The sequence below is a fragment of the Lygodium microphyllum genome, chromosome 30 (assembly GCF_053477565.2).
Source record: "Lygodium microphyllum isolate KBCC chromosome 30, Lygodium_microphyllum_v1.1.10, whole genome shotgun sequence".
In the NCBI taxonomy this organism is placed as follows: domain Eukaryota; kingdom Viridiplantae; phylum Streptophyta; class Polypodiopsida; order Schizaeales; family Lygodiaceae; genus Lygodium; species Lygodium microphyllum.
Window position 1 is genome coordinate 105198390 of NC_141164.1, and position 16847 is coordinate 105215236.

The 16847-nt window shown below is 48.0% G+C and overlaps 1 protein-coding gene across 2 annotated transcripts in view; it reads left to right on the forward strand.

Moving 5' to 3' along the window:
- The window catches only part of LOC148010218 (uncharacterized), a 167797-nt gene that overhangs the window by 107648 nt on the left and 43302 nt on the right, over positions 1-16847 (forward strand). For both annotated transcript variants that reach the window (XM_087672621.1, XM_087672622.1), the window contains exons 4-7: positions 6146-6309; positions 6459-6561; positions 6645-6761; positions 6871-7041. In XM_087672621.1, the coding sequence (XP_087528747.1) occupies positions 6146-6309; positions 6459-6561; positions 6645-6761; positions 6871-7041 (555 nt within the window). The remainder of the gene's footprint in view (positions 1-6145; positions 6310-6458; positions 6562-6644; positions 6762-6870; positions 7042-16847) is intronic.

Here is a 16847-nt window from a genome sequence, read left to right on the forward strand (position 1 = left end):
GGGCAAGGCCGGCCTCCCACCCAGCCCACTGGATGTGGGGGTGTTCACCTATCTGTGCCCCTTCCCAATCTTTGACCTGGGGGCTCCAGATCAGCGGCTGACGGTCTATTTCCTCTTGGCCGCTTGGGGGTCTTTGGATTAGGGTCTTTTAGAGACCTTGCCACACGCGGAGTAAGCTACGAAGAAAAGGTGATTGGGGGGGGGGGGGGGGGTGATCTGGGTAGACGTGAAGATCCATCTCAGGGACGGCCTCCACTCCTCGCCAAGCCTCGGTCTACAGTCCTAAAGGCCCTCCTGCAATAGGACCTTCGAGTTCTGCCCGCTTGGTGTGAGACCGCGGACAACTAGCTTGTCCAAGAGTGCCATACTTTGATACTTTGGGTTGATGATCCCAAGCCCTCCCTCTGACCTATGTCGTATGATGGTCGCCCACGCCACCTTGGCCCTGGAATCCCTGGAACCATTAGACCCTAACCAAAGGAAGTTCCGCACTAGGTGGCGAAGCTACACTACGCAGGATGAGGAAAAGCACCAACATGAAGCGATGTACCAGGCCGTCGCTAGGAGGACTTGGTTAACCACCAGGGCTCGTCCGGCTAGTGAGAGGCGAACTGTGCTCCAGTAGGTCAATTTCCTCGGAATAGAATCTAGGACAGGAAGAAACTGCTGGGCAAGAGTGATGTGGAGTCCCACCTGGAATCCTAGGTACCGGACGGTCTGCCCTCTGCTCACCCATCTGAATCCTAGGTGGATGCCCCACTTTGTGCTGGAGTCCATGTCTGTGAGGAAACCAACGGACTTTCGCTAGTTGATTTTCGCTCCCGCTGCAGAGCAGAACACGCCAAGAGCCAGGCTCACACTCTCCAGCATTAACTCATCGTCTTCTATATAGAGGGTTGTATCATCTGCATACTCTGAGTCTAGCAACTCAGTCTCCTCTCTCACTGGAAGTTGGAGGCTGCGTAACCCACTCACACGTGAGCTGAGAAAGTGAGACATCGCCTCTACGAAGAGTAGAAACAAGTATGGGGCCAGGGGGCAGCCCTGTTGAACCGATCTCTCCAGCCAAAACTTCTCCCCTCGCCTTCCGCCTATTATAAGCACCCTACTGGTGGCCGATCTATACAGGGCGGAGACCCCACAAATCCAAGCCTGGGGGAATCCCAACCTCACCATGGTGCCCTCTAGGAAATCCGAGACCACCCTGTCATAAGCTTTCTCGAAATCCAAGAGTAGTACGGCTAGTCTCTGCCCATTGTGCTGAGCCTACTCTGTCGCCTCAAAGAAGGTAAATACATTGTAAAGGATGCTCCTATCTTGGACAAAGCCTTTCTGTGTGTCATGGATGATATATGGAAGCACGGGGCATAGTCGCCTACCAATTATCTTTGCCAGTGCCTTATAGGCCACTCACAATAAGGTGATCGGCCTCCACTAGGAGAGCTCGAGCCGGTCTCTCCCTTTGGGGAGAAGATTGATGAAGCCTGTCGAGAGACTCCCAGGCATCTATCCTGAAGTGAAGATCTCTTGGAAGGCCCTTAGTAGGGGGTCCTTCACCACTTCCCAGTAGGTAGTGAAGAAGGCCTTAGAGAGGCCATCCTCCCCCCGATATTTTTGCCCATCCTGTGTATGGAAAGCCTCCTCTAATTCCTTCGCTGTGAAGCGGGCTAGGAGGGAGTGTCCCTTCTCCTTTGTGATGAGGGACGGGATGTGATCCCATACCTGCTGTCTACATCTCTGCTCTCTGGCTGAAACTGTCTCCTGCTGGAAAAGGCGCATGTAGTAGTCGGTGGCAATCTCCATCACCTCGTTTGGGCTAGAACGGGTCCTCCCATACTGATCACGAAGGCTACGTATTTGCTCTCCTGCGGTGTGGAGCTGGTGCACCAGGAAGAACTCCCTGCACATTGTGTCCCCCTTCTGCGCCCAGAAGGTTGCTGAGGTTTGGAATGAGAGCTCCGAGCGCTTGTCCTCTAGGCCAGCAATGGCTGCTCACACATGCACCCTCTGCGTGTGGAGGGTGGGATCCCCTGGTGCCTCCTGCAATAACCTTTGTGTGGCTGCAAGGTCCCGTTGGAGTGCTCTCTCCTCCTCCCAGCACTGCTGCCTGGTTTGTATGGCTGCCTCTTGGCAGATTCTGCTCGACTCGGCTAGGACCTCTGCATCCTCCTCTGCTATCCGGTCCCTCCTATCCCACTTTCTGGTCCAAATCTGCTCTATGTGTCTTGTCACCTCCTCCCTTCTATAGATCGAGTCAGGGATCCGACAGGATTGTGTCTAGGGCGGATGCTGGGGGGTCAAGCGTCAAGAGAACCGGGCAATGATCGGACAACGTGGTGCCTGCCAACTGCTCAATCTGGCCTCCACAAGAGCCACCCCACTCTCCTACATAAAACCTATCCAGCCGATCCAACAAGACTCCACCCAGCCGCCTGTATCCCCAAGAGAAGTCCAACGACCTCTCCCTTTTGTGGAAGGCAGGGTCTCTCCACACATCACGTGCTCCGACTACAAGCAAAAAGACCTCCCATGCCTCGTGCTCTTCCCCAGCCATGCCCTGGTAGTTTCTGACTCTACCTTGCTGGTCCTCCAAAGCCTCTAGGTTGTTGAAATCTCCTCCAACGATCCAGGAGTCCACCTCTGGGAGTCCATCTGGGATCTCCACCCAGAACCTGCTGTGTACCCTAACCTCCATAGGGGCATAGACATTGAGGACTCCAATGCAAGAGTCTCCAATATTTAGTCTGATCCATAGAACCCTTCCTGCCACTATCGTCTCGTGATCTCGTACACAGGCGGTGAGACTCGGGCCAATAGAGATGCATACGCCTCCACTTCTGTCATGGGAACCTATGGTGTGCTCCCAGTGTGGTGCGAGCTGCCCGGAAGTACCTTCCCAACCCGCTGGGCTTGGGTGGGGGTGAGCTTGTGCTCCTGCAGAAGCAAGATGTCAATCTGTCCAGCAAGGGCAGGCTGCAGCTCCTGCCGAACAATTAACTTCCTAGAACCACGTGCCCCACTTTAGTGGAGACTATTCACATTCCAAGATGCAAGGTGTAAGTTCATGGGGAAACTTGTGATTGACCGAACATGCATTTGTTCGGTGTGGATGCTGTTGATGAGGGAGAGAGACTGTGAGGCATGCAAGTGCACTTTGCCGCCGGTTTGGACGGTGAATTCCAGTCCCCCATGGTGGCCCTCAGCCGGACCATAGGGGTGATAGATGCACCAGGTGGCACTATCAGTGCATCTATCAGCCATGCTGAGAAGCGCGACTTTGTATACTGGTAGAAACCGGCCGCTTGTGCCGGGGGACCACTCGATCACGTCCCTTGGAGCTCTCCATTGTGGGGGGGCTCTTAAGGTAATGCTCAAGTGTGGGATCTCGGCACCAGCCCCAAGTTAATGTCCATCATGCAACCAGGCCATTGTTGTGCAAACAGTGCTAATCCTTCATCTCCCATGCACTGGGAGATGTGATCCGCCACCTGACTCTTCAACTCCTCAATTTGTGTGGTCGTCCATTCCCCTGAGTGAGAGGCCTGAAGAAAAAAGGCATAGTTTGGTCCATCCGGTGGTGCTAGTAGGTGGAACTTGCCCCTCCTTGACTTACGAACCACGAAGATCCCCACCTCTAGAGGTAGTGGAAACTCTCCGTGCTCCACAACTCTCAAGTAGGGCCATGGGCCACTGCGGAAAAACTCCTGTGGCAACAACTATGCGTGTCTCGGGAAAGTATGGCGGGCGGCAGGGCGGATGAGCTGGCGGTTGTGTGGGAGGGGGAGGACTGCTGGTGCGCGGAGGTAGGTGTGTGTGGCTCATCACCCCCTGTGGGAGGAGGGGGGGGGGGTGGGTCACCTGAGCCGAGTGTGGATTAGGGGGGGTGCTCGGTAGGGGTGGTGGTGGGGGGGGAAGAGGATCGAGGGATGGTGGGATGGACAGAGATGCATGGTGGGTGTGGAGGTGGTGGTGGCCCTAGAGAGAGGGGGGTGTGGGCCAAGGTCAGTGGAGGGGAGGCATGGGATGTGGGGGGGGGTGGGTGAGGGGAGTGTGGGGACTCAGGCGGGGCGGTCTGCGGCGCGGGTGGAGGATGTGGGGGCCTGCGGTCGTGTCGGGTGGGACGGACAGGGGGGGCTGTGGAGTGCTTTGTTGAGGGGGCGTCACACGCCCGCCTTCTGACGAGGGTGGGAGGTGGTTGTGCCCCCCCCTGCCGTCTCCTTCTGTGTCGTCTCTGGACCCGAGTAAAGCCGTCGGCGTCCACTTGCGGACCTGTTGGCGGAGCCGCCTTGGCACCGAAACGCGTACAAACTGCTGCCTGGTGCCCAAAATCGTGGCAGCATAGGCACTGCCTTGGTTGCCCAGTCACAATGACCTGTTGCCTAAAGGAATGCTCGCCTGGCTCAATCTCTAGGAACTATGGGATATTCTTGACCTCTTTCATTGCCACGTGTACCTTTGGGACTCCTGCTGCTGTCTTTGCATCCACGAAAGACGCGGGAAGGACTGCGGAAGAGCCGTCCAAAGTCTTCCACCAACTGGCGACACTCAATCGCCAGGCCGGGGAAAAGAAGGGTGACCGGAGTTGTGGAGTGCAAACGCCTCCACAATAAAGCCACTGTACCAACAAGGGACCATGTATATGACCCCTTTCGTGGATGCATATGGTGCACTAGCGAGTAACTCGCGAGCTGCGTCCGTTGAGCTGAGCCGGACCATGAAGATCCCTTGGCCCAATAGGGCCGCCTCCACGATCTATGCTATGCCGATGCTCAATGTGGAGTAAAGCCAGTCCCAAAGCTGGGCCCTGGCTGGGGAATTTCCTACTACCTGACCATAAATCACTGTTTCCATTAGCTCAGCTCCTTAGCTCAGACGGCTAAGAGCTGCTCCTTAGAGAAATATTCAAGGTGTTTGACTGGGGGGCACTTGCAGAGTGCGCCGGCGTCTAACTAGAGGTTTCCATTGTGCGTCCCTTCTGAGAGAACTACCAATCACGTTGCGGTGCTACCTGGGGGGGGGGGGGGGGACGTCGGGGCGGGGGGCAGTTATGCCTGGTTGGCGAGCTGGCCAATCGCATGGGCGGCCAGAGGTGGGGACAGATGTCTGAAACGAAGGGGTGAAAGAAAGAAAGAAAGAAAGAAAAAAGGGCTGCGATCTAGGGGCACGAACTGGCGGGGTGAGGGACGTGATCCCCACTAGGGGGCGGGTGTGAGCAGGCGGAGGTGAAGGGCATGGACCAGACGGGGGGGGGGGGGGCGAGCGCGATCAGACAGAGCAGGAGGGTAGCGCCGAGTGTCGCGAGTGCTGAGCACGGTTCGATGTTCTTCTTCATTTACGAAGATGGGGAAATGAAATCCATACACTAAGGCTCAAGAGCAATACAATGGAATGGGTAGTGAGTCACTGACAGTGTGCACCAGTCTCCCTCTCTCGATTTGGAAGTAGTCATGCTATAGGATGTGTATCTGAGTGAATGCTTGAGGAGGCAGGAGACTGCTTATAAATAGGCAGAAATAATTTCAAAGGAAGTGACCGGTTGGCCAGCCTAAAATCAGTTACCAAAATTAGGTTGGCCAACAAAAAAAGCCTCTGGTATAAAAGCTGAAACACATATAAACATAGACTTTGCCATCTATGAAATGTGCTCTGCTAACATTGCATACATTCAGGATGGACACCAAATCAACTCTTCTAACTCCACTGATGGATTGTGTGATTCATCGAGGTAGAATTGAGATAGTGCTGTAGTTGAAATTGACCATTTCTTCTCAACTCCAGACTCTTTCGAATCTTGTCCTTGTACCACTTTATGTGCCAAGAATTTAAGACAGTGTGCTCTTGTATAGTTTCCATTATCACACACTTGGCATCTCCATTATTAGTTAAGTGTGTGGATGTGATCTGAGTAGAGTACCAATATTGAAATTACTGCTGTAATCCTTTTTAATCTACCTTCACCAAGGATTTTCAGCCCAAAATAAGATGACAGAATTGTCACATGGGTCTTTAAAAAGTGACACAAATGAAATGGACATGGAGGCCAAGCCACAGTGCCCTACCTGTTCATTGAACATTCGCATGTGTTCTGCCCCATTTTACGTACTTGTGTTGAATGGCCAGTTGGTATTTGACCATGGTGCCGCAGGTGTTACTATTGAATTTCCGAAAGGAGGTGTTCCCATTCACATCACAAGAATCTTTTATCAAGCAGAATTGTAATGCAGAAGAATGTTCAGATGTGCTAGTCTGCGACAAAATGATTCTGATAGCTCATAATGAGGATGCGAATGTGACTGTCAAAGATCACGCGTAAGAATCAAAGCTCTGATCTCTTGGATATTTAAAGGTTGAGATGACTGATACTTTAGGAAATGCTTCATCTCCCTTCCACATTCTGAATTTTATAGCTTGAGAAGTAGCATCTAAAACATATTGGTTGTCTCAATGTTCATATACAGGTATCTGGTTCATGCCAGTCTTCCTAATGGATCAGCATTTGTTGCATATACATATGCTGGAGAGTTGCCAAGCTGTGCATTTGGCTTCAACAGCTGTGGAGTGGTATGCTCTATGAAGCTTGAATATTCAGAGACAATGAGTAGCTTAAAAATTTAGTTTTGCTGATGTATACGACATACTATCAGGGTTTTACATTAAATGCAGTCCCTCTCAACCTCCAAGAAGTTATTGCCGGTGGTATTGGCAGAAACCTTATTTCTCGCGATCTCTTGGAGGCAATCAGCCTTGAAGCTGCCCTGAAGGTCATAAGTATTACTGTATTGAGAATATGTAAGGGGATTATGGAGGCATTGTAGAAGTACGCATTCTAGTGGAAGAGCAGTTAAGCAGCAAAGGTATCTGTGTCTACAGTGTATTCAAGTGCAAGAATTATCAGTAGGACATAGCTACAACATAATGGACATCAACAAGCAGAAAGTCATCAATGTGGAAACTGCATCAAAGGGCAGGTTATCAGTTCTGGATATAGGTGTTGATCCATTCTTCCATGCAAACATGTATAGACATCTTCAAGTGTGCCAGGTATGATCTTAATGTTGGTGGAATTGCATAAAATTGAAGGGTTTGCATTTCATTCCTTAGGCCTTATCACAGAAATTGTGCAAATAAGGACTGAAATTGGCTAGGACTGAAGTGAATTCCTGCTTTTCACACTGTAGAGATATCATACTGCTTGAGTAAATATCACAAGTCTTCCTTGCAGAATGAGGAAATAGGCAGGTTACAACATGCCATTATCTTCTCAAAGCACCCGTGTTTTGAACTAATTTATATTTGAGATGGGTCAAAGGCTATGGGCTCCAATTGACACAGTAGGGCTTGTCAGTATCCTAATTTGTGCATAAAACAGAGGATATCTGTGAAAGGGTGTGATTTCTGGTTTGCATACAAAAGGCCATGTCGGAAGCAGTACTGTAACAAATGATTCAGATTGGAGATATCACTGAAATGGCAAAAACAACTCATATGTGTCTTTGGGTTGTTGAATTAGTCATTAAATTGGATTATATGTGAAGCAAGCAAGCTACTTTCACCACAGCTTGCTTTGTGAAAAGGATTATCAACTCTCCTGCCTCCCTCTTCATGTTTTGTGCTTTCTCTTTCCATTTTCTTTTTATATGAAGGTGGTTGAGTTAAAAATCTTGACATGTATAAGGGGCCTTCTGGCCAACAGACTAAGCAAAGAGACAGCCAGCAAATAATCTAAGAAGTCACAAGGCTCCTAACAAAAGGAAGACACATCTCAGAGGAGAACAACGGAAGTCAAACAGATATTATCCAGCCATGGTGCAGTGACCTCTTGAAGGACAATGCCAGCAGAAACCATAGAACTGACTATTACCAATGTACATTTCGTGGGTGTTAGGGTGCTTTATTTGGCTTTTAGTTGGGCGCTTATTTGGACAGCTGAGTGGCACATTTTAGTGTTGGTTGGCCCATTTCATTTGGCTGACCTGTATAGGCTCCACTCCTTATTATCATCTTGCATGTATTGCATCCTTGAAGAGAGGGGGAGACTGGAGGCATTGCTAGTCACTGTGCAGATAGCTGGATGGTATTGTGCTGTTCTTCTCATGCTTCTCTTTATGGATCCCATTGCCTGTTCATTCTGAGTCCTTGAAGAGAGAGGGAGACTGGAGGCATTGCTAGTCACTGTGCAGATACCCGGATGGTATTGTGCTGTTCTTCTCATGCTTCTCTTTATGGATCCCATTGCCTGTTCATTCTGAGTACTCTGATGGTATTGTGCTGTTCTGTCTGCCTCTACCATTCTCATTGTCCTTGCCCATTTGCCCGCCTCTGATCACAGCCACTGCTAGTTCACGAGCTGCCAGTCAGCCTGGTTGGCTTTCCTGCCACTCCTCTTGCCGTAGCTCCTTCCTTCTGATGGCTGCCACAACTCAATGTATATTGTGCATCAGTACACCTCTCCTTCCGTACCTTCCGCCCCTTCTAACCCTTGCCAGCTGTGTGTTTTTGTTGCTCTCTGCCTCCATAGCAGTCTCCATAGCACCATCCTAGGTCCCGGCAACGGAACCAAAATGTTGAGGCAAACGCACCAACAGTCGGGACTTTGGACGCACTTCTATTCTTTCAGAAGCTGCAACTCACGTTGGCGACAATCTCTCACCTTGTCTCTCACGCTCCGCTCTAACTAACCTAGCATTCTCCTCTCCAACCCAAGGAAGCAAGAACACAAGACTAGCTCGAGTTGTAGTGAACTCACCTAACTTACCTTTCAAAGGCTCGAAGATAGTTCCACGACCACGATCAACACGATCCGATGCCGTCGCTCCTTCGCATCCACCACCAAGCACACCAACGAGTCGAAGAGCTAGTAGAGACGACGAGAAAAGCAAGAAGACGACGAAGAGCTTCACCTTCCCTCAGTCCCTCGCTCAACACACCTCTCACTCTCTCCCTCTCAGTCACTCTCAACACAATGGAAGCAAGATGATAGAATAGAAAGATTGAATGGTTGCACTAACAGAGCTTCCGCAGCATGAATGTGCCAAAGGGGGTGAATACAACTGAGACCTCCCACCCTTATATAGACATAGAATTAGGGTTAGGGTTAGGGTTTGCGCCCCTTTTGCGTTTAGGGTTAGGGTTAGGGTTTGCACCCCTTTTGCGTTTAGGGTTTCCACAACTGTGAATTAGGGTTTGTACCCTCTTTGGGCATCCTACCCACATAGTGGGCTTTAGGCCGGTCAATCCTTGAAACATGCTTGAACCTTAGCCTAAATAGACCAAGCCTACACTATTCTAATCACAATTACATGTGCGCAACCCACGCAACACATGCGGGTGCGACAAATACAACTACGGGTGATAAATACAATGTGCACGGCTCTCACAAAATAATACAACCATGATAGTCTGATGATGTCCATGAGTAAAAAGTAATACACAAGTGCCCAAAGTAATACAATGAAGCTCCACAAAATAATAATCCACCAAAAAATAGTATCCAGCACTTGCGCTTTCTGCAGCCTTCTCAAAATACCGTTAACATTATTTCCCCCCTAGACGAGTGCCAGTCCCATGGCACTCACGTCGTAGGTAGCATGCTGTAGCTTGCATCGAAGACATGGAATGCTGGGAACAGTCTTGATCAAGTAGTAGTCCTGAGGGAGAAGAAATGGATGTGGCTGATGAAGAACGGTGGTTGTTGAAGATGAGGATGTTGCCTGCAGCGGGTGGTACAAATGATGTTGCTCAAATTGTGGTAGATGGTGAGACTGATGGTGTTGCTGGTGACAAATCCTGTAAAAGTTGGCTATGTTGAAGATACACTTGACTGTTGATCCTTCTGATGAATAGAACTTGAATGGTCATTGGAAAATGGAATAGAGGTCGTAGAAGATGGGAGATGCAATGTTGATGTAGAAGTGATGCGCATGATTCTCCACAACTCGAATACCTGCAAAGTAAAACCTCACGTGCAGTCACTCCCTAGGGAAAAAGTGCTAGTCTTCTGATCGTGCATAGGACATATGATGATGTTGGTTCGGGAGATGGGTCGAACTCCAGGCAAGCCTGAAGTGTTGTCCCACACTTGAGGACCCAAAACCGTGAATAGGTTATGGTGCAAATACTATAGTGAGTGCACGCGCATACATAGTCTAATACATAGGTAGAAGACTTCTCCATGGGTGCTTCTGTTGATGATGATGCTCGATGATGAGGAAGCAAGGGAGCTTGATCTGATGCACAAGGGAGTCACTCCTCAGGAAGTGGCTGCAAGGTAAGTGAAAGACACCCTTTGCTCAAAAGATATGGCTTAAGAAAGGTTCGGAGATAAATGGGTGATTCTGGATAAAAAGGATTGGTACACCGAGCAAATCTGCTATCCACCATATCCTCAAGCAAGGCTACGTAGTAATAGGGGAATAATACAGCTTGAAGAAGAAGTCTTGCCATGGCAATGCGGTCAATCCCTGTGTTGATGTCGAAGAATAAGGGTGGCAGGCCATCCTCATAGGGAGTCGGTGGCTGCTGTAAGAGCTTGACTATGAGGCGGAGATAATTGCAAGTGACTATGAAGGCAGGATCCGGGCAATTTGAGTAGAGTTTAAGGAAACTGTCAAAAGAGGGTAGCAGATCACGCAACTAGAAGTGATAGATATCACTCTCATGCGGAGCATTGATATTGGGAATTTTGGGAAAGTTATGCCTGCCATGCTTCTCAGCATCATAGTTTTTGCCATACCTTCTCGGATAGGGGCAATGGAGTACATCTGTCTTCCGATTTGAGTAGCAAAAGGCCGAATGGGCCATTTCATCCGCTTCAAGGATAGGATATCGCCATTCTGGTTGAAGCTTGCACACCTCTCGTGGCTTCTCGGTGAGATACTCCCTCTTGTTCTTCTCCTTGGGAATCTTACAAGCTCCTTCCAAAGCCGACCTATCCTGTTTCTTCAACGACTTCTTAGCAATCTTCTCTCCCACTTTAATAAGCTTTTGCATTGTACTGACTGGTAAGGGTGTTCTGAATTTGGCATCTCCATAGACATTGAAATAAAAAATGATGGTCTCCTCCCTCGTCTGCTTCTCATGATAGGTCTTAATGGGCTCATCTAGATCCTCTCTCTGTGCCTCGATGCCTTGCATGTCAATGGAATACTCTGGCACATCCTGAGGGGTAGCCCTAAGAACTTGAACCATCCTATCAAAGCGCTCTTGGACCTCAAGTTCCTTGTCCGACACTGTTGGGGGTACCTGTATTTCCTCAGTAGCTCCATCTTCCTGCTCAGCAAAATCTTGAGGATCCACATAATCCTCAGAAGAAACCATATCTTCAAAAGGCTCTACTGCAATATGGTCTTCAACAAGTGTCTCATATTGTAAGTCACATGGCTTAGTAGATGTTGGCTGCATCATTTCTACATCCCTCAATTCTTGATCATTATAGTCCATGTCATGCAAATGATCAATCATCTGGCTGCTGCTAGTTGGGTCTGAGGTCAACAACATGAGCTCCTTACCCTGGTCAAAAGCGGCTAAGGCACCGGTAGCAATTCCCAACTGAGCTTTGAGTTCCTCCACATCATCGGTGCTTTTGGATGATAAAGTGCAAATGGCCTGATGATAAAGCCCTTGCTGTAATGATAGTGCATGTTGATAGGCAGTTGCATGAAGCTTAAACTGGCGTTCCTTGTGAAGGGAATGAACCAAGTCTGTGAGTAGCTGTTGTAACATCTCCTCGTAAGCTCTGTTAGCTTTTTCCTCAACTTGATTGACAGCAGTAGTCAGACTCATTGCAATTGTATCTTGCAACCCTGCAAAGGCTATCTTCATCTGCGTCTGAGTCCGATGTGCTTCTGAGAACTCTCTGGTGAGAGTTGATGTCCTTGCCTTTTCCTCCTTTAATTGAACCACAAGATCTGCAACCTGAGCACAGAGAATTTCTTCCCTTTTCCTCAGGACCTCAACTTCTTGCAACTGTTCCCTTAGCCCCTCCATCTCCTTATTGTTCTCCACAATCTGAGTCTGTAAGTCGTGTAACTGCTGGGCTGAGTGTTTCAAAAATTCTTGATGAGATGATCTCTCTACCTCATACTTCTTTTGTAATTCCAATTTTTCCAAAATTGCTTGATCCTTGTCCTGTTTCAACTCTTCACATAAGAGCTCTAATGTGGTAAGACCATCCAAATTCGCTGATGTCCTTCTTGTGCAAACTTTTGAACTAGTGGTAGTCTCATCCGGTCGCAGTTTCTCTACACTAGAAGTGACTGTAATTTCTTCATTTTGTCTACCATGTTCCAACATGTTTATGTGGGCTTGCATGGTTTGTAAAGTGGTCATGAGCATCTGAAAATCTCCTGGACCAATCACCGATTGTTTTCCTTGAGTCTTTCCCTTTCCTTTGTCAGAATCTCCAGGTTTCCTAGCAACGTCTTCTTCAACTTCCTGTGGAGCGGAGGCTTCCCCTCTCATGTCCTTAATGGATGATTCCTGTATGGTTGTGGCTTGATTCTCCTTTTCCTTGTGGAGAGCTTCCCCCAAGTGTTGTGCATTCTCTAGCGACTCCTCGATCGCTACGTGGTGCTCTGTCTTAAATTTTCCTTTCATACTCTTTTTTTGACCCATCTTCTTTAGTGAACTCTCAACACTTGGCTCTTGTTCCTCCCTTGGTCGTTTGTCCTTCAGTTGACCCATCTCAGCAACTGCGGGTGTCACCTGAAAGGGCTCGGAGAGTGCCAAGGCTGTGGTGATGACCTTACTGAGTGCACCACCGTAATTTATCATGCATATCTTGGCCTCAGTAGTGGTGAGTCTCCCTTCAGGAGTTTTAAGAAGAGTCTCATGTGCCTTGGCAAGGGATTCACAAATCTGATCCAACAAAAACTTATTTAAATCCTCATCAAGTATCCTGTCTGATAAGATATCTTCCATGAAGCCCTTGGGTATTCTCCCTGCACGAGTGCTGGTTTTGTTGTAGGTAAACAAATGGTGAAACACCTGTGCAGTGGCTCTAAGATCCAACTCCTCAATGGCAGAGAACAATAGACCACCAGCAGTAACATTAGGCTTACCCTCCCACCTTTGATCCACTAGATGAGTTTTACTAGCTTTACCATGCCCTCTTGACCCTTGACAAAGACCTAAGGCTTGTTCTATCAGCTTAGAAGTAAGTGCTACCTCCCCAACTTTTTGCTCTTTTTCATCCCAGTAGCTCATCCTACTTGTTTTAGTCTTAGGATCGTAGTTTTGAACAAAGTTGTAGCAATTGGCAAAGTGAATAGGCCCATTGGTTGCTCTAATATAGTCGGTTAGCCCACATTTAGCCACCAACTCCCCAATTTTAGGATACCTGTTGACAATATTCTCCAAGTTGGTAAGTTGACGAAACTTCAAGGCCCCAAAACTCCATATGCTGGTCTCTAGACCAAACTCCTTGCATTGCTCCATAGTGAATACTCCCCTGTCCTCATAATGATGATCCTTGACAGCCACCAATGTGGACATTGTAGACATTTCAAACTGTGAACCTGTCATCTGCTTAATCAAAAGATAAGGCCACATGTTCAGAAATTTCTAGCTAACCATCACGCAAAATATAAAAGTCAAACTATACCTTTGCCTTTTTATAAAAATAATGGCGAAATGGATTGCCAATTGCCCTCCTGCAACAAAAAGACCTAGCAAGCTTCCTAGCTTGCAGGGATAAGCGACAAAGGACGGAAAAGATGACAGGGCAACACAAAAAGGAAAAAGAAAAAGAAGATGAAGTATGGACAAAGAAAATGGAAAGACAACTAGGTGGACGGGGAAAATGAAGGAAGGATGGACATCCACCAAGCGTAAAAGTTGGGGTTATACTCCAATTCCGCAAATGTATCAAGGTCAAATGGGCGCATAGCCAAACCACACAAATAAGTGGTAATATCTGTGAGGAGACATGGACCAGCAAAGCGACTAGCCACATGTAGTTCTTCCGCCGTTAGAATTATATTAAACAGGGGATGGTGTTGCAAATTGGAAGGCACTTCTAGGTCACGAGCCAAAATGATGGCATGGAGTGAAACAGGAGAATGATATGTAGGATGAGACCGAAGGTTACTAATGGCGCGCCGTTGCTCGGCAGTGGTCATCAGACGACTGCCAGCCTGAGCAATCTCAAGCCGATGGTTATACCAGAGGCGTAAGAAAAGACTAGAAGTGGTTTGTTTGGTGGTAAGAGCTGCAAGCTCGGCGGAATCAACACATTTGGTCACTGGAGCATAAGAAGAGATTAATCGGGAGGACTGGAGACGCTTCTGAGGAAGAGTCTTCACGTACTCATCCTGCACCAAGAGACTTTTTCGGAAAAGATGTTCATGCTCCTCCCACGTGGGTTTCCATCGAGTAGCAAGTTCAAGTGCCTCATTGTCGGCAAGGCCGAGGTCAATCATAGCAAACAATTTTGCAAAGGTGGTAAACATAGAATCGAATTGGAGTAACCAACTAGCGTCGGAGGAGTCGTCCTTCGTGGCCAAGTCCACAGCCATGCCACTAAGAGAGCGGCAAATGAGGAGAGGTTTTAGACCAGAAGGGGGATCAGGAGCGGTGGAACTAATCTGAAGATGAGGTGGAACCGGGTCCCCGCGTTCATGTTGGAGTTTAGCTTGGGCTGCCTGATCCAACTTGTGGACTGGCCGAGAGAGATTGGAAGAGGAGGATGCCTCAGAGGAAGCTGAGGGCCCAAGGGAAGGTGTGAGAAGAGGGTAATATGGTCTTCAACAAGTGTCTCATATTGTAAGTCACATGGCTCAGTAGATGTTGGCTGCATCATTTCTACATTCCTCAATTCTTGATTATTATAGCCCATGTCATGCAAATGATCAATCATCTGGCTGCTGCTAGTTGGGTTTGAGGTCAACAACATGAGCTCCTTACCCTGGTCAAAAGCGGCTAAGGCACCGGTAGCAATTCCCAACTGAGCTTTGAGTTCGTCCACATCATCGGTGCTTTTGGATGATAAAGTGCAAATGGCCTGATGATAAAGCCCTTGCTGTAATGATAGTGCATGTTGATAGGCAGTTTCATGAAGCTTAAACTGGCGTTCCTTGTGAAGGGAATGAGCCAAGTCTGTGAGTAGCTGTTGTAACATCTCCTCGTAAGCTCTGTTAGCTTTTTCCTCAACTTGATTGACAGCAGTAGTCAGACTCATTGCAATTGTATCTTGCAACCCTGTAAAGGCTATCTTCATCTGCGTCTGAGTCCGATGTGCTTCTGAGAACTCTCTGGTGAGAGTTGATGTCCTTGCCTTTTTCTCCTTTAACTGAACCACAAGATCTGCAACCTGAGCACAGAGAATTTCTTCCCTTTTCCTGAGGACCTCAACTTCTTGCAACTGTACCCTTAGCCCCTCCATCTCCTTATTGTTCTCCACAATCTGAGTCTGTAAGTCGTGTAACTGTTGGGCTGAGTGTTTCAAAAATTCTTGATGAGATGATCTCTCTGCCTCATACTTCTTTTGTAATTCCATTTTTTCAAGAATTGCTTGATCCTTGTCCTGTTTCAACTCTTCACATAAGAGCTCTAATGTGGTAAGACCATCCAAATTCGCTGATGTCCTTCTTGTGCAAACTTTTGAACTAGTGGTAGTCTCATCCGGTCGCAGCTTCTCTACACTAGAAGTGACTGTAATTTCTTCATTTTGTCTACCATGTTCCAACATGTTTATGTGGGCTTGCATGGTTTGTAAAGTGGTCATGAGCATCTGAAAATCTCCTGGACCAATCACCGATTGTTTTCCTTGAGTCTTTCCCTTTCCTTTGTCAGAATCTCCAGGTTTCCTAGCAACGTCTTCTTCAACTTCCTGTGGAGCGGAGGCTTCCTTCCCTCTCATGTCCTTAATGGATGATTCCTGTATGGTTGTGGCTTGATTCTCCTTTTCCTTGTGGAGAGCTTCCCCCAAGTGTTGTGCATTCTCTAGCGACTCCTCGATCGCTACGTGGTGCTCTGTCTTAAATTTTCCTTTCTTACTCTTTTTTTGACCCATCTTCTTTAGTGAACTCTCAACACTTGGCTCTTGTTCCTCCCTTGGTCGTTTGTCCTTCAGTTGACCCATCTTAGCGGGTGTCAACTGAAAGGGCTCCGAGAGTCCCAAGGCTGTGGTGATGACCTTACTGAGTGCACCATCGTAATTTATCATGCATATCTTGGCCTCAGTAGTGGTGAGTCTCCCTTCAGGAGTTTTAGGAAGAGTCTCATGTGCCTTGGCAAGGGATTCACAAATCTGATCCATCCAAAACTTATTTAAATCCTCATCAAGTATCCTGTCTGATAAGATATCTTCCATGAAGCCCTTGGGCATTCTCCCTGCACGAGTGCTGGTTTTGTTGTAGGTAAACAAATGGTGACACACCTGTGCAGTGGCTCTAAGATCCAACTCCTCAATGGCAGAGAACAATAGACCACCAGTAGTAACATTAGGCTTACCCTCCCACCTTTGATCCACTAGATGAGTTTTACTAGCTTTACCATGCCCTCTTGACCCTTGACAAAGACCTAAGGCTTGTTCTATCAGCTTAGAAGTAAGTGCTACCTCCCCAACTTTTTACTCTTTTTCATCCCAGTAGCTCATCCTACTTGTTTTAGTCTTAGGATCGTAGTTTTGAACAAAGTTGTAGCAATTGGCAAAGTGAATAGGCCCATTGGTTGCTCTAATATAGTCGGTTAGCCCACATTTAGCCACCAACTCCCCAATTTTAGGATACCTGTTGACAATATTCTCCAAGTTGGTAAGTTGACGAAACTTCAAGGCCCCAAAACTCCATATGCTGGTCTCTAGACCAAACTCCTTGCATTGCTCCATAGTGAATACTCCCCTGTCCTCA